At 46.5% G+C, this 17,822-nt stretch overlaps 1 protein-coding gene and 1 non-coding gene across 2 annotated transcripts in view; one reads left to right on the forward strand and one right to left on the reverse strand.

Annotated features, from left to right (window-relative positions):
* Positions 1–15,724, reverse strand: part of LOC115094423 (ras-related GTP-binding protein A) — a 50,191-nt gene extending 34,467 nt beyond the window's left edge. The window contains exons 1-2 of the mRNA XM_029607465.1: positions 15,450–15,724; positions 6,313–6,346 (exon numbers count right to left, since the gene is read on the reverse strand). Of these exons, the coding sequence (XP_029463325.1) occupies positions 6,313–6,339 (27 nt within the window). The 5' untranslated portion in view covers positions 6,340–6,346; positions 15,450–15,724. The remainder of the gene's footprint in view (positions 1–6,312; positions 6,347–15,449) is intronic.
* Positions 15,725–16,084: 360 nt separating this feature from the next.
* On the forward strand, positions 16,085–16,156 carry TRNAE-UUC. The gene has a single exon. It is a non-coding gene; the product is annotated as a tRNA-Glu (tRNA).
* The last annotated feature ends 1,666 nt before the right edge of the window (positions 16,157–17,822 follow it).

Below are 17,822 nucleotides of genomic sequence, written 5' to 3' on the forward strand. Positions count from 1 at the left end.
GCAGAAAAGTATAAAGATAAACAGTAATGGATAAAGCAAGTAACAAGAGAACTTGAGCAAGGAACAAGAGAACTCAGAAACTTTAACTGCAAACATTGAATGGACCCTGTAGAAGAACGCACTTGTCTGAATGTCCATTGTCAAAGAGATGCTTCCGGTGCCTCCAATTAGAATCACGGATGAACAACATGCCGCATCCTGCAAAAAGAGGAAGGAAGCTTCGAGCGGACGGCAGGAAGCATAGGGAAGGGTGTCTGGACTGATCCGTAGTACTGCAGGAACGAAAATTAACAGGTAAGAACTAATTTTCCTTTCCCTGTACGTACCCAGATCAGTCCAGACCGTGGGATGTTCCAAAGCTTCCCTAAACAGGGTGGGACCGAGACAGTCCCGCTTGAAGCACCCTCTGACCGAAGGAACCAAATACTGGTGCCTGGACATCCAGGTGGTAATGTCGAGCAAAGGTATGCAGGGATTTCCTGCGGAGAAACAGATTGACTCTCCACCAAAGAAGTAGCCTGAGAAGCAAGGAATGAGCCTTTAGGCCCTCCGGAACCGCCCGGCCTTGGCAGATATAGGCCGACAAAATCACCTCCTTCAAACACCTAGCGATCGTAGTCTTAGAGGCCTGGTTGCCCCTATTTGGGGCACTCCACATGACAAAGAGGTGATCAGAGACCCGAAACTCATTTGTGACCTGGAGGTAATGCAGGACGACGCGTTTTACATCAAGGCAGCGAAGATCACTCCCGACGGGACCCGCTATATCCTCAGGAGAGAATGCGGGAAGCTCCACCGACTGATTGACATGAAAGGAAGAAACAACCTTCGGCAAGGAGGATACAGTCTTGAGAGAAACTCCAGAATCAGAAAACTGCAAAAAGAGCTCCTGACAGGACAACACTTGGATCTCTGACACTCGTCTGGAGGAGCATATAGAAACCAGGAAAACGGGGAGGACTCAAGATGGCCGCCGTGTAAGACGCGGAGGAAAACCTTCGGCAGCGCTTGTTCTATCTTTCAATTTTGCTGCAATTATTATGCCCCATACGAAGCGCAAGGCTAAGCTTAGAGGGGTAACGACAAGCTCACCCTCAAGCAACCATCTCCAGCCGCGCATAGAGGGTTTCTTCTCCGCGGATACTAACCAGACGCCGGGAAGTGCGGTCGCTGTAGGAAGTCTCGAGGAGCGCGAGACTAACCTCTTGAGCCTGGATACCACGCTGAGCCCCGGCGCGCCAGACAGACCCGTTCCCCCAGGCCAGCTGCCGCAGAGGTCCGTGCCAGAATCAGCGTTAAACCCTGTGGAAGCCCAGGGGAGTTTGGAAGCGCTGCAACATCGAGACCCCTCGAGTGTGGACAAGGGACTATGGAAGTCCCCGGACAAGGGAGAAAGGAAAGATCTTGAAAACGATCACAATCCTCGTGCGGAAATAGGGCTGGATATTCCCTGGGACATCAGCACAAGGTAGGGGAACGGGCGCAATTAGGAGTATGGGTGAAGAGAATCCAAAGATTGTGGAGACTGATCTATCTAAATATATGACTTTACCTTCTACAATGGAAGGCATTTGTGGGGCTTTAAAATCAATTGAGTCAGCATTCCCGGTGACACCACATTGGATGCTTTTTGGCTGTGTTTCCCCAGTCCGCATTCGAGATCTTGGCTCGCGCATGTTATTGCACAAGGCCTGTCTTGTGGGAAAGAAGATCCTTCTCTCCGGCTGGCGTTCAACGGACAATCCATCCTTCTGGGCGTGGAGGAACAGCTTTCATTTCATGATGACCATGGAAGGCTTGGCTGCCCGGTCCTCTCCGACCCAGCAGCGTCAGTTCTTAGTTAACTGGCAGCCTTACATACAGTCCCTCCCACACCGTGCGCGTAGCTACGTGTTAAATGATTAGGACCACATCTCCATGTGTTTTTCTTTTGTACTCCCTGTATTTTTGTAAGTTGTAACTTCTGATATCACTCTAACTGCTATCTTGCTTGCTCCTCTGGGGGGGGGGGGGGGGGGGGATGGTTGTGGTTGTTGATGGTTATTGCGGTCCGGAGGGGTGCAGGAACCACTCCCCTCTGGTAGTTGTATTGTCTTACTGCAAAAATTCAATAAAAACCGTTTCAACATAAAAAAAAAAATCAATTGAGTCATCTCTAGCTACTTTATCACAAGTTACTATGGACACTAAAAATCAAGTTTTGATTAATACAACATTGCTGTCTTCCTATAATCAAAAAATAGAGGATATTGATAAAAGACTTGATATATCTGAAAAAATTACTCAGAATTTGATAAAATCGGAAAGAATCATTAATAGAAGACTAGAAAGTCTTGAAAATGCTTCAAGGATTTGCAATTTAAGAATACTGAATTTTCCCCAAATAAGATTGATCTCCCCAGTTGAACTCTTTAAAAGTTATATGTTAAATATATTACATATTCCTGAATCAGCATTTCCTGTCATCACTAAGATTTACTACCTTCCATAAGTTTCAAGAGAAAATGCAAGAGCACAGGAAGAGGGAGATCAATCATTGGATGTGTCGGCTATTCTTGAATCATCTATCGAGACAGATATAGCTCAGAGAAGACCAGTATTGGTGACTTTTGCATTCGTATCCGAACGTAATAACATATTAAGAATGTTTTTTTTGCAAAAGGCAGTCGTTATTCTATGGCCATAAAGTCTGGATTTTCCCAGATCTGATAAGATCTACACAAATAATGCGTAAACAATTTCTTGAATTAAGACCAGATGTTATTAAACTCGGTGCGAAGTTTAATTTACGTTATCCCTGCAAATGCGCTATTATTTTCAATAATGTTAATTATGTTTTCTTTGAGATTGAACAGTTGAAAGCTTTTTTGGAAACTCATACCCACATAGCTTAATTGTGGACCACAGTAAGATATAGATATTAGTTTACATGGAGACCTGAATTGCTACAAGTATAGTTTTCCTTTAATTTTCGCTCTATTTTCTTGTCCTCTCCTTATTTCCTCTATTTCAGTACAAAAGCTTATGTAATAGTGAAATATTTCTTTATATGATTATGCCTTGATTGTACTATATTACCTTAACAAGATGTATGCTTGTTATAAATTTGGAAATTTAATAAAGAGAAAAAAAAAAAAGAAACCAGGAAAACAGCCTTGAGCGTCAGGTCTTTAAGGGTAGCCCAACAGAGAGATTCGAAGGGAGCCTCACAGAGAGCCCGAAGAACTAAATTAAGACTCCACAAAGGACAAATGGCCCGGATGGGCAGCTTCAAATGCTTGACACCCTTGAGAAAATGGACCACATCTGGGTGAGACTCTAGTCAAGTGCATGACCATCAACATTACCTAAGAGAGAGCTGAGAACGGACACTTGGACACGCAACGAGCTGAGAGAGAGACTCTTGGAGAGGCCCCTCTGGAGGAAGGAAAGAATCATGGAAACTGGAGCAGAATGAGCCGAGACACCTGATTCTGCACATTTTCAAAAACCTTCCAAACATGGACATAGGCGAGCGAGGTAGAAGTCTTGCGGGCACGCAGTAGAGTGGATATAACTTCTTCTTTGTATCCCTTCTTTCTTAGTCTCTGCCTTTCAAAAGCCAGGCCGCTAGACAGAAGCAGATGACCGAGAAGGAGAGGGCTGTCCTTCGCCAGATTTACCAGATCCACGAACCACGGTCTGCGGGGTCATTCGGGAGCTACGAGGATGACCGGGCCCCTGTGAAGTTCTACTCTTCTGAGGACCTTTCCCACTAGGGGCCAAGGAGAGAACACGTAAAGAAGGACATTGCGGGGCCAAGGAAGGACTAGAGCATCTACTCCTTCCAAGCAGTGCTCCCTCCAGCGGCTGAGGAACCTGGGAGCTTTGGCATTGCCCAAAGTTACCATCAAGTCTAGGTGAGGAGGGCCTCACCTGCTGACAATCAGCTCCATCGCTCCGAGTTTAGGAACTCCCCTGGCTGTACTGTCATTATTATGGAGCGGAGAGTCTCCATGTGGAAGTGTAGCATCTGCAGATGACAGTTGATGTTCTTGAGATCCAAGATGGGTCGGAATGATCCTTCCTTCTTGGGAATGATAAAATAGATGGAACAATGCCCTGTATTTTGTTGGGGCGTAGGAACCGGAGTTATAGCCTTCAAACTGAGTAGTCTAGTCAGAGTGGTTTCCATTGCCAGTCTCTTGGTGTGTGAGTGGCAGGGTGAGGATATAAAATTTGTCCCGAGGGATGCTGCGGAACTCCAGAGAGTAACCTTCTCGAATGATGTTTAGTACCCATTTGTCTGACGTGATCTCGACCCATCGTTGGTAGAAGAAGGAAAGTCGACCCCCCATTTCCTCTTCCTGTGGATGGGTCGGCCCATTCTCATTGGGGAACACGGCTGGAGCCTGCCCCTGGGTCTATTCCTCTCTTGGTTTGTCGATACCGAAAGGGAGGGACCTTGCGGAGGGACGAGGTGCCTGGAACGCCGAGTTCCGGTAGGGTCGAAAGCATTGAGAGCCTCTGCCCCTAGTTCTTCTGGGGAAGGGGTGCTGAGATCTTTCACCCCTGTCCTCTGGTAGCCAAGGCACTGGAGATTCGCCCCACTTACTGGCCAACTTTTCCAATTCGCTGCCGAATAAAAGAAATCCTTTAAAGGCATTCTTGTGAGATTCGCTTTAGGAGGTCGCGTCAGCAGATCAATTCCGCAACCATAACTGTCTTTTGGCCGCCACTACGGAGGCTACTCCTCTGGCTGAGGTACGCACCAGATCTGAGCTTGCGTCCGTCAGGAAGGCTGCTGCAGGTTCAATAGTTTCACCGATATATGTTCTGGAGTTATTTGCCTCGAGAGAGAGGAGCAAGCAGAACATGCCACCAGTGCGCAGCAGGAAGCAATCTGCAGTGTCATTGCTGTTGTGTCGAAGGTCTGCTTAAGGATGGATTCTAATCATCTATCTCAAGTATCCTTCAATGCAGCCCCTCCCTCGATGGGAATGGTTGTTCACTTTGAGACTGCACACAGACCATAGTGTCCGCTTTCAGGAAACGCAGGCGCTCCTTGGTCAATGGTTCCAGAGGATACAAGGCTCCCAAGGACTGACTTCCTTTAAAGCTGGCCTCCGTAGCATCCCATTCCAGGTCAATCAGTTTCTGGATGGCTTTCATCATTGGGAAGTAGCATAAGGCCTTACGAAGGGACACCAAGATGGGTTTCTTCTCTGGCTCTGCCATAAGATCCGTGCCTGGAATACCCAGAGTGTTCAGAGTCTGGGAAACAAGGACTGGTAATTCATCCCTGTGGAAGAAGCGAAGCATGGTTCAGTATGGTTCAGTATGGTTCAGTATGGTTCCAGGCCTGGAGGGATCTCTCCTTCTTCCAGAGAGATCCCTCATCATCTGAGGTGTCTGGGTCCTGTCAGGGAAATTTTTGCTTAGGTGAGGCATATCTCGAGGCATCTGAGCAGGGCCAGGAGGATCTTGTGCTTCCGGCAAAGGTTGAACCCTCAACCTTTGCCGGAAGCCAGGGCTGATTGCGCCTGAACGAAAGCTTGCAGCTCCTAGAAAAATTCTAACCAGGAGAAGGTCCCTGGGTCCATGTTAACCCCAGGGGGAGTCAAGAGTTGGGACTCCTGAGGTGCTCTCTTGTGGAGAAGCTGTTTCGGAGTTGCACAGCTCCAGGGTGCTATCGTTTGTAGTAGTTCCGGACCCATCCTCGGACAGTGAGGGACTGGGCTTTGGTCCCCCCTGGGCTTCTTCGCAATGATGTCTGCACCCGGATTTTATGTGTGTATCTGACATACACGGCCATTATTACATCCCATGCTGCCACTGGTTTTGCCGTGTATGCCAAAAAAATCAGCGTGGGTCTTATTATATTGGCCCCATGGTGTCTGATTCATTGTTCTCTACCTAGAAAATAAACCTTTTGATAAGTCAGGATCCATAACCATTGTTAAGTAATCCATTATTAAGGTGGAGCTGCTGAAACCCATTGCTTATCTCTAGGATAAGCAGCATGGACTCTATCTACCCTCTGGGATCCTGCCAGGTACTTGTGACTTGGATTACTATTGAAAACAAAATATGGGCTTGATGGACCTTTCATCTGACCTGGTTTGGCAAATCTTATGTTCTTAACTAGCTTGTGTCAGTTTTACCTAGCACAATGGGCATGGACCAAGCTTGTTTCTTCTCTGGCTCCGCCATAAGATCCGTGCCTGGAATACCCAGAGTCTTCAGAGGGTGTGTGTAACTATGAGCTCAACTTCCCCTCTTACTAAAAACCCCTTCTAGCCACTGATTTGAATAATATTTAAAATTCATTACCTTCTTCTTCATGGCTGTGCTCGGCATCCCACAACTACAAATATTAAAAACAAAACACAGATATGAGAACTAAATCTTACCAAGTACAGAATATATTACAGTTGGCATACTCCAAGTTGGCCCAAGAAACAATGCCATTCTCAACCAAATTTTTGCACAAACTGGCTATTCCTCGAATTCACAAAAATATGCATAATGCAAACTGTGTTCTCCAAATTGAAAGCCTAACTTCAAAAGGGTTTTTCTACATTTTGTATCTATGGGAAATTCTCTCTCTCTCTCTCTATTCACTTGGTTATGAATGCTTAAGGGTAAAGAAAACTATGAGCCTAATATTCTCCATATCCTTCTCCCACTGTTATGTGGCCAAGGAGTGGCAGAACAGTAGAATCTTATGTTGAATGAATGGAGAAATTACTTACCTGATAATTTCGTTTTCCTTAGTGTAGACAGATGGACTCACGACCAATGGGTATAGTGTATTCTTGATAGCAGGGAGACTGATCAGATTTCAATCTGACGTCAGCCCTAGTACATATACCCCTGTAGGAAGTGCAGCTCTTCAGTATTCTCCGCGAAAAGCACTGTGGATATATGTGGGACTGACTAATTTGATTAACTTGGATAATTTCATAACTTGGTTAACTTACTGAATTTGAACTGGTTGAATTGGCTATAGCTGGAGACCGCCAGTGCCCTCAACCGGGAAACGTCGACACCCGGTAGGATGGGTGTCCTAGATGAAGGAAAGCATGGCTTACCCTTGAAATCACTCACTCCCTGGGATGTCCCCCGAGAATTCCATGAGTAACGGCAGCCGTGGGTGGGGTGCTGAGTCCATCTGTCTACACTAAGGAAAACGAAATTATCAGGTAAGTAATTTCTCCATTTCCTAGCGTGTAGCAGATGGATTCAGGACCAAAGGGATGTATAAAAGCTACTCCTGAACCGGGTGGGAGGCTGCCTATGAACCACTTAGTACTGCCCTTGCAAATGCTGTGTCCTCCCGAGCCTGAACATCCAGGCGGTAAAACCTGGAGAAGATGTGGATGGAGGACCATGTCGCCGCCCTGCAAATCTCGGCAGGCAACAACATCTTGGTTTCTGCCCAGGACACTGCCTGGACTCTAGTAGAGGGCCTTGACTTGTAGAGGCTGCGGCGGCTTGCCTGCTTCTACATAGGCCGCCTTGATGACTTCTTTGATCCAGCGGGCTATGATTGCTCGCAAGGCTGCTTCCCCTGGTCTCTTCCTGCTGTGAAGGACGAATAGGTGGTCCGTTTTTCATACAGGTTCCGACATTTCCAGGTATCTGGATAGGAGTCTGCCGATGTTGAGGTGGCATAGACTTCGAGCCTCTTCCGAATTTCTTATGCTCATCTCGCGATGGTATAGAGATGGTTTGGTTGAGATGGAAGTGAGACTCCACTTTGGGGAGGAACGAGGGGACCATGCGAGGCTGGATAGTTCCCGGGGTGAACCTGAGAAATGGCTCACGGCAGGACAGTGCTTGTAGCTTGGATATACGACAGGCTGAACAAACTGCCAGCAGGAAGGCTGTCTTCAATGTCAATAGTCGGAGAGACAGGCCACGGACAGGTCTGAAAGATGCTCCTGCTAAGAAATCCAGGACCAGGTTGAGACTCCAAAGAGCTACTGGCCATTTTAGGGGTGGTTGGATGTGCTTGACGCCTTTTAGGAAGCATGAAACATCCGGGAGAGAGGCTATGCTGTCACTCTCACTCTTGGTTCTGTAGCATGACAATGCGGCCACCTGTACCTTGATGGAGTTGAGGGACAATCCCTTCTGTAGGCTGTTCTGTAGGAATTCCAAGACCGCAGGAATTTTGACTGAGCGTGGTATGATGTCGTGGTCCTCGCACCAGACTTCGAATACTCTCCAAATCCTTATGTGTGTTAGAGATGTGGAGAACTTGCGTGCTCGGAGTAGGGTGTCGATTACAGCCCCTGAGTATCCGCTCTTTTTTTTTCAGGCGAGCCCTCTCAATGGTCAGACCATAAGAGAGAATTGAGCTGGATCCTCATGTAGGATCGGCCCTTGTTGGAGGAGGTCTCTGTGTGGAGGTAGTGGCAGGGGGGGTCCCTGTCAGTAGTCTTTGCATGTCTGCGTACCATGGTCTTCTTGGCCAGTCCGGGGGCCATTAAAAGTACCGTTTCCCCTGTTCTATCTTGTGGATGATTGCACCTAATAGGGGCCATGGCAGGAAGGCGTATAACAGAGTCTCCTGTGGCCAGGTCTGTACCAGGGTATCGATCCCCTGGGACTGATGTTCCCGCCTGCGGCTGGAATAACTGGGCACTTGGGCATTGGACCGGTTTACCAGAAGGTCCATGGTTGGTGTTCACCAATGGTTCACTATCAGTTGAAACGCTGCGGTTGACAGCTTCCATTCTCCTGGGTCTAGACTTTCTCTGCTGAGGTAATCCGCCATGATGTTGTCTTTCCCGGCGATGTGGACGGCAGAGATCTCCTGGAGATTCACTTCCGCCCATGACATTAGGGGGTCTATTTCCAGAGACACCTGTTGGCACTGGTTCCTCCCTGATGGTTGATGTAGGCCACTGTTGTGGCGTTGTCCGACCTTACTCCGACAGTTTTGTCTCGGAGTCTGTGACCGAACCGTAGGCAGGCTAGTCTGACTGCCCGGGCTTCTAGGCGATTGATGTTTCATCCCAACTCTTCTGCGTTCCACTGCCCTTGGGCGGTTAGCTCTTCGCTGAGTGCTCCCCATCCTCGTAGGCTGGCGTCCGTGGTGAGCAGGATCCAGGTCGGTGAGGATAGTCTTGTTCCCTAGCTCAGATGGCCGTCTTGTAGCCACCATCGTAGTTGGGTCCAAATTCTGCCCGGGAACTGTAGACGTACAGTGTAGTTCTGGGACAGTGGATTCCATTGCGATAGATGTGAGCGCTTCAGGGGTCTCATGTGAGCTTGTGCCCATGGCGCTACCTCCAGTGTGGATGCCACGAGACCGAGGACTTTTAGGTAATCCCATACTGTGGGGCGAGGTTCGCTCAGCAGGGTTTGCAACTGGTTCATCAGTTTTGATCTCCTTGTCGGTGTCAGGATGACCTTGTCTTCTTTGGTGTTGAATCGGACTCCTAGAGACTGTGAGGGCTACAGACAGCTCTTGTTTGTGTTGACCACCCATCTGAGGCTCTCCAGTAGAGTTTTGACTCTGTTGGTTGCCTGGTGACTTTCCTCTGGGGATTTCGTTCTGATCAGCCAATCGTCTAGGTAAGGGTGTACGAGGATTCCTTCCTTCCTCAGTGTTGCCGCCACTACCACTATGATCTTGGTGAACATCCAGGGTGCTGTGGCTAACCCGAAGGGTAGTGCCCGGAACTGGTAGGGACGATCCAGGATTTTGAAGCGTAGGAAGCGCTGATGTTCTTGATGGATCGGAATGTGTAGGTAGGCTTCCGACAGATCCAGGGATGTGAGAAACTCTCCCGGTTATATCGCCCTTATTACAGAGCGTAGGGTTTCCATGCGGAGGTCCAGGATGGGCCTGAAAGTTCCCTCTTTCTTGGGGATGATAAAATAAATGGAATAATGCCCAGTATTTATTTGTTGTGGAGGCATTGGGGTTATGGCCTCTAGGGCCAGTAATCTGGTCAGTGTAGCTTCCACTGCCACCCTCTTGGAGGGTCGTGGCAGGGGGATTCCATGAACTTGTCCGGAGGGGTTCAGAACAAATCCAGGTAGTACCCCTCTCGAATGATAGTTAGGACCCACTTGTCCGAAGTTATCTCGACCCATCTGTGGTAGAATAGGGCAAGTCTGCCCCCTATGGCTTCTTCCTTTGGACGGGTTTGCCTGATTCTCATTGTGGGGTGCGGATGGGGCCTGGACCCGAGCTGGTTCCCCTTTTATTGTGCTTGTTCCGAAAGGACTGGTTCCTGCCTGTAGGCTGAGGCGCTTGATAAGTGTTTCTGTATAGATTGAAGCGCTGTGAACCTCTGCCCCTGGAGGATCGGGGGAAGGGTCGCTGGTTTCTCTTATTTCTGTCTTCCGATAGCCGCGGCAGTGGGGACTCGGCCCACTTGTTAGCCAGTTTCTCTAGTTCGCTGCCGAACAGGAGGGATCCCTTGAAAGGCATCCTTGTGAGTCTCATTTTGGAAGATGCGTCGGATGACCAGCTTCGGAGCCAGAGTTGCCTCCTGGCTGCCACAACTGATGACACTCCTCTAGCTGCGGTGCGCACCAGATCGGAAGCAGCATCAGCGAGGAATGATACTGCTGGTTCCATGGCTTCCCCAGGAGTGTTGCTCCTGGTCTGTAATAGGCAGGCACGTGTCACCACCGTGCAGCAGGTCACTATTTGTAGGGGCATAACAGCGATGTCAAAGGACTGTTTAAGGATGGATTCCAGATGTCTGTCTTGAGCATCTTTGAGTGCTGCACCTCCCTCCACTGGGATAGTAGTGCGCTTCGAGACCGTGCAGACCATGGCAATCACTTTTGGGCATGTCAGGTCTTTGGCCGCCAGGTCCAGAGGATACAAGGCTGCCATATCCCGTCTCCCTTTGAATGTAGACTCTGGAGCAATCCATTCCAGGGCAATTAGCTGTTGGACTGCTTGTAACAGAGGGAAATGGCGGGAGTCTGACGGGGATTCGTCTTCGGCTAACCCGAGGCACTTGTGCCTGGGATAGCAAGTTCCTTCAGGCTGTGGTTGACCAGGTCTGGAAGCTCGTCCTTGGTGAAGAAGCGTCTCATGGCCCGGTAAGGCTCTGTCCCCGGTATTCCCCCTCCTCCAGGGGCTCTGATTTCTCCTCCGAGTTGTCCGTGTCCCCGTAGGTGGGGCTTCTGGGCGGTGGATTCATTTTTCTGGGCCTAGAGGGACCCGGGGCGTAAAGGTCCTCTGGTGAAGGCTGTGGCCATGTTACCGGAGGCTCCGTCTGCATGTGAACGAAGGTGTACAGGCCTTTGAAGAATTCCACCCAGGAGGTAGACACTGGGTCCAAGCTAGGAGGTGCTGTGTCCCTGGGGGGCCCCGTTTGAGGAGGGGGGGGGGTCCCGGGTACTTATTGAGGAGCTAGCACTCGGTCCCGGATGGGGCTGGCCCTGGGCTGGATCCCCCAGGGCCTCCTCGCAGTGGATACACAGGGCGTTGGCCTCTTCGTGTTGTGCGGCTCTGATGTGGCATGCTGGGCAGAAGCCCTGAGCCTTGAGCTCCTTTTCCGGTGGTGCCATGAATGTAGGCGCATAAAATCTGTTATGCGCTCCGGTGCGTCAAATATATGCGAGTGGATTGGGTGTGCGCTCAGGATGTGCGCGCTGGTGTGTGCAGAAGTCGCAGTTATGCGCCCGTCACAGTAAGCGCGTGTAACTTGTGCATACGGTACTTGAGCATGCGACGTCGTGCACACGGCTCGCGACAGCGGACAGGGCGGCGAAAAGGGCCAAAATGGCGACGGCGACCACGCGGACAGTATGGCGACCACCTCGGAGGGTCTCCATGTGGGAGGACCCTTGGATCTAACCAGGGTCTAGCCCTGCTAGGACAGATCAACCCGGTGGCACTGGTCCCGGCCGGCGACCTGTGTGACTCCTCGAGCTTCGGAGACTGGAGTCTTTAAAAAAGTTTTCTACCCTACCTTGTTTCGTCGCTTCCCAGTTTCGTTCCGGGCGGTCTCCGGCTGCGGGGGGGGGGGGGGGGGTGGGGGGTGGGGGGGAGAAGGCAAATACCTTCACTGCTGTGCTCGAGGTTGCACCCGCTGCCTCTCAGCTGCACCCGAAATTGGGGGCTAGGTCCATGCCGGACCGAGGCTTACCTCCGAAGGATCGCAGAAATCACCTCGGGAATTCTTAATTGGGGGAGGGACCCAAGGGTGTCACCGCAGGAGAGCGGGGCTTGTCTGTAGAGGTAAGATTTCTTCTTATTTCGGGTTTTCTCCATTAAATTTTCTCTAACGCTGTGAGAGCGTGCAGGTAGTCCCTAACTGCTATGGAGACGGAAAATACTGAAGAGCTGCACTTCCTGCAGGAGTATATGTACTAGGGCTGACGTCAGATTGAAATCTGATCTGTCTCCAACTGCTATCAGGAGTACACTATACCCATTGGTCCTAGGTCCATCTGTTACACGCTAGGAAAACTAGTTTTCTGATATGTTGAACAGAGGTTTCATTTTCATCAGTTCATTTTTTATACCTACTGAGGAATATTAGAAATAGGACAGTTCATTTTCTACCTACTCAGGAAGCTAGAGTAAAAAAATGTTTACCAAAGGGAAAACTAAAATCATAACTGATTGGATATCATTAGGAAAATCAAAACTGGAGACATTTAGAAGTGAACATTCCCCATATGACTTTTAAAACAATAAGACAGGCTCCCTGAGAAAAAACTACTAATGTGCAGTTTATTTGTAAGTGCTTTAAACTTAAACTGCAGCACTCTCATTGAACATAAGAACATGCCATACTGGGTCAGACCAAGGGTCCATCAAGCCCAGCATCCTGTTTCCAACAGTGGCCAATCCAGGCCATAAGAACCTGGCAAATACCCAAAATCTAAGTCTATTTCATGTTACCGTTGCTAGTAATAGCAGTGGCTATTTTCTAAGTCAACTTAATTAATAGCAGGTAATGGACTTCTCCTCCAAGAACTTATCCAATCCTTTTTTTAAACCACATCCTCTGGCAACAAATTCCAGAGTTTAATTGTGCGTTGAGTGAAGAAGAACTTTCTCCGATTAGTTTTAAATGTGCTACATGCTAACTTCATGGAGTGCCCCCTAGTCTATTATCTGAAAGACTAAATAATCAATTCACATCTACCCATTCTAGACCTCTCATGATTTTAAACACCTCCATCATAAGAACATAAGAAAATGCCATACTGGGTCAGACCAAGGGTCCATCAAGCCCAGCATCCTGTTTCCAACAGTGGCCAATCCAGGCCATAAGAACCTGGCAAGTACCCAAAAACTAAGTCCATTCCATGTAACCATTGCTAATGGCAGTGGCTATTCTCTAAGTGAACTTAATAGCAGGTAATGGACTTCTCCTCCAAGAACTTATCCAATTCTTTTTTAAACACAGCTATACTAACTGCACGAACCACATTCTCTGGCAACAAATTCCAGAGTTTAATTGTGCGTTGAGTAAAAAAGAACTTTCTCCGATTAGTTTTAAATGTGCCCCATGCTAACTTCATGGAGTGTCCCCTAGTCTTTCTACTATCCAAAAGAGTAAATAACCGATTCACATCTACCCGTTCTAGACCTCTCATGATTTTAAACACCTCTATCATATCCCCCCTCAGTCGTCTCTTCTCCAAGCTGAAAAGTCCTAACCTCTTTAGTCTTTCCTCATAGGGGAGTTGTTCCATTCCCCTTATCATTTTGGTGGCTCTTCTCTGTACCTTCTCCATCGCAATTATATCTTTTTTGAGATGCGGCGACCAGAATTGTACACAGTATTCAAGGTGCAGTCTCACCATGGAGCGATACAGAGGCATTATGACATTTTCCGTTTTATTCATCATTCCTTTTCTAATAATTCCCAACATTCTGTTTGCTTTTTTGACTGCCGCAGCACACTGAACCGACGATTTCAATGTGTTATCCACTATGACACCTAGATCTCTTTCTTGGGTTGTAGCACCTAATATGGAACCCAACATCGTGTAATTATAGCATGGGTTATTTTTCCCTATATGCATCACCTTGCACTTATCCACATTAAATTTTATCTGCCATTTGGATGCCCAATTTTCCAGTCTCACAAGGTCTTCCTGCAATTTATCACAATCTGCTTGTGATTTAACTACTCTGAACAATATCCCCCCCCCCCCTCAGCTGTCTCTTCTCCAAGCTGAAAAGTGCTAACCTCTTTAGTCTTTCCTCATAGGGGAGCTGTTCCATTCCCCTTGATACTAGTAACAGCATCCTTAAACCATTTCACAGCTGCATATAGATAAGTTTTACTCATACTATAACCTCTTTAAAAGCCTCAAACAAATAGGACCGGAAAACTGTAAAAATGAAGCTCCCCCTTACAGGGAGACCTGTGTAAATCATTCAAACATAAGAAGAAACACCTGTGCCTACGATGCTGCTGTTCAATGTTGGGGAAGAGGAGCAACGTGGCTTTACTGAAACTTTCTAGTAACCAAATGGGTTCAGCACTCAAGATCCCCAGAAGTTCAGCTGATGGTTCATATATGATCATATTCACTTTTAATTTTTTTCCTGGGAATTTGTCAGTGTTTATTACAGCAAGAATGAAAATTATGTTTTTGACCCAGAAAATTAGTAAAGTCAGTTTTTCCACTGATTTCTCCTGTTTTTGTCTTTGCTGTAATAAACACTGATAAATTACTGGACAAAATAAAAACTGAAAATGGTCCTTACAAGAGCACACCATGGCATCTATGAAGCACACATTAACAACATGTATCATCAGCTGATAAAATAAAATAATCTTGTTTGGATAGGCCATCAAACACAAAAATTACAGTGAGAAACACATATACACAGATTTCATAAATCTTGCTTTAAGGACAGTAGGCTGAAAAGAAACCTTCAGCTGGTCTCTCTCTTAACTAGCTAAAATCAGGGCTGAATTTTGTTTTCAAATGTTTGGAATTTGAGAGGCAGGGTGCATTTTGCTGGAACTAATACGAGACAACACATAGAACAGTCTTAAGCTAAAGATATCAATCTCCTAGTAGCCTGACTCTAAAGGTACACAGCCAAGCTTAGTATTCTGTTCTCGCTTTGCAGCAGGAGCACGTACCATCAAAAGCCAATCTTAAAAAGTAAACTGATCAGATATGAGCTCGGAAACAAGGTAACTAGCACACACTTAACAAAAGTGCAAGTCTTGCTTAATGCTACTAACGAACGCACTTGTTAACACAATCATCTACCAAGCATACGGTTTTGATAGCAATGGGGAGCTACAGCATTGATTTCATTGAGTCTCGGCCATACAGAACCTTTATGAGAGTCCCTTCGACGAGCAACAATTAGAGCGCTCTCAAACCTAAAGTTGGCCCGAGGACCCTGGGACGGGAGAAAGCAACACTTTCAAATGCTCTCCCAATGCCAGAGCGAGGGCCGCGCCCACCCCCAGCCAAACACAAATGCACCACTGGCTCTTCACCTCTCCGTCTCCAGCTCCGCTGCTGCTCCTTCTCCGCCCTTCGGCCAGCGCAGAGATGGAAAGCAACACAGCAAACACCGCCTGTACTTCAATCCCTGTAGCCTGGGCCCAACGCTCCACGACCTTTCCTATGCCGAATCCCAACAACACGGCCACTTGAGCTCGCTTACATCCACACACAGAGCAGCAGTCACATGAGTGTCTGGCCGGTCATGTGACCGCTCAGCAGGCGCCGTATTGCGCGGGTCCGGAATTGCCGCTGAGACTCCTGGGAGTTGTGGTCACAAGGACCTATTTCGTGTGTTGCCTGTCAAGGAAGTGATTTTGAACGTCTCGTAGTTGTGTTTATAGCACTCTGGCAGGTGAATCATATGCATATAGATTTCGCGGTCAATGTATTGCCTTCTTGCTGTACATTTTAATATTTTATTGCCCTTAATTAGTTACATGGTTGAGATCATGTTTTGCAAGATCTCATAGTTTCTATATGCAGATTTCGAGGTTTATTTGAATTGCTTATATTGCGTAAGAAAGATGTATCATCTTCAGAATTTATTGCATCATTTGTTTTTTTAAGCTCGTATTGTAAGAGGCATATTACAAAAATAATGAATGTGAAACTGCATTTGCCAGCCTCCCATATGGTCTAGCGGTTAGGATTCCTGGTTTTCACCCAGGCGGCCCGGGTTCGACTCCCGGTATGGGAAGTTAAATATTTTTTTTTTATTATAGTAATAAGACACATTGCATTATTTATTTATTTAAACTTTTTTTATATACAGTTGTTCGTATTTACATCACATCAGTTTGCAAAGAATAAATCAAATCAACAATGTTAAAAATACATCAAACAATCTATGCTCACGAATTATATATTAATAAACTTAAAACACGGTAGTACTAAATAAAAATAAATAGGGGCATAAGTCAGGGAGAATATACAATTTTTGGAATCTAGATGTTATTATCAATCCATGAATTAGTCTGAATAGGCTAGCTCAAAAAGCCAAGCCTTCAGATCTTTCTTAAATCTTTTTGTGTCTGTTTGTAATCTTAACTCAGCAGGCATGGTGTTCCACAGACTCGGCCCTGCTATGGAGATCGCTCTTTCTCTGACGAGTACCAAATGTGCTGTGTACAATGGGGAGCCCGTGCAAATTTATCAGAATCGAGGTGATGTGTTCTCGTGTTTTACTATTAGAACTCTGGCTGCCGAATTCTGCAGCACTTGTAATGGACGTAGGGTGGATAATGGAAGGCCTAATAGCAAAGCATTACAGTAATCTAAGGAAGAGAAAATGAGAGATTGTAGGATTGAACGGAAATCGTTGAATTCCAGTAGTGGTTTTAGACGTCTCAGCACAAGGAGCTTATAGTATCAATGATAATTCCAAGGTCTCTGGCTGTTTCTGCTAGTTTAAGTTTGATGTTGTTTGGAAGCATTAGTGTATTGTTTGTTTCATTTTTTTATTTTCTGTCTAAGAGTATTATCTCAGCTTTTTCCATATTGAGTACAAGTTTCATTTAACACAGGAGTTGTTAATTGTTGCTAGATACATGGATATCAATTTAAAGGTATGGTCTAGTGTGTCAGTGATGGGAACAAGAATCTGTATGCCGTCTGCGTAGATGTAATAGTTTAACCCCAGTCCAGCTAATGAATGACAAATTGGTAATAAGAATATGTTAAACAAGGTTGCCAATAAGGCAGACCCTTGCGGTATGCCTGTGTTTAGTTCGGTTTTATCAGATAAGGTATTACTTAACTTGATCTGAAAGGACCTGTTTTGTAGAAATGAGTTAAACTATTTGATTGTGTTTTGAGTTAGACCAATTTCTTTCAGTCTGTTCAGTAAGATGGCATGATTCACTGTGTCAAATGCGGCGGAGAGGTCGAGAAGAATGAGTATATATTTTTGTCCACTATCAAACCCCTTCATGACAGTGTCAGTGAGGGAAATCAGTAATGTTTCTGTGCTAAGATGAGGACGGAATCCAAATTGACTAGGGTAAAGTATATTATTCAGTTCTAAGTGCTCAACAAGTTTTTTGTGCACCACTTTCTCTGTTGTTTTAGCTAAAAATGGAAGGTTTGATATTGGTCTATAGTTGCTGAGTATATTTGGATCTAAATTTTTTTTTTAATTTTTAAATAGGTTTAATAATGGTATTTTTTAACATCTCAGCAACATGGCCTTTGTTTAATGAGAGGTTTATAGGGGCGATTACTTGTATGGTGGATTTTAGCGCAGATGTAGTGATAGGATCAAAGGGATGATTTGCGGGATTCAATTTTTTGATTAGAGCTTCAATTCCGATAGAGGAGGCTTCCTCGAAACAGGACCATTCAGGTACCTCTTTTTTAACCATTTT

This window comes from Rhinatrema bivittatum, chromosome 6 (assembly GCF_901001135.1).
Source record: "Rhinatrema bivittatum chromosome 6, aRhiBiv1.1, whole genome shotgun sequence".
NCBI classification, from domain to species: Eukaryota; Metazoa; Chordata; class Amphibia; order Gymnophiona; family Rhinatrematidae; genus Rhinatrema; species Rhinatrema bivittatum.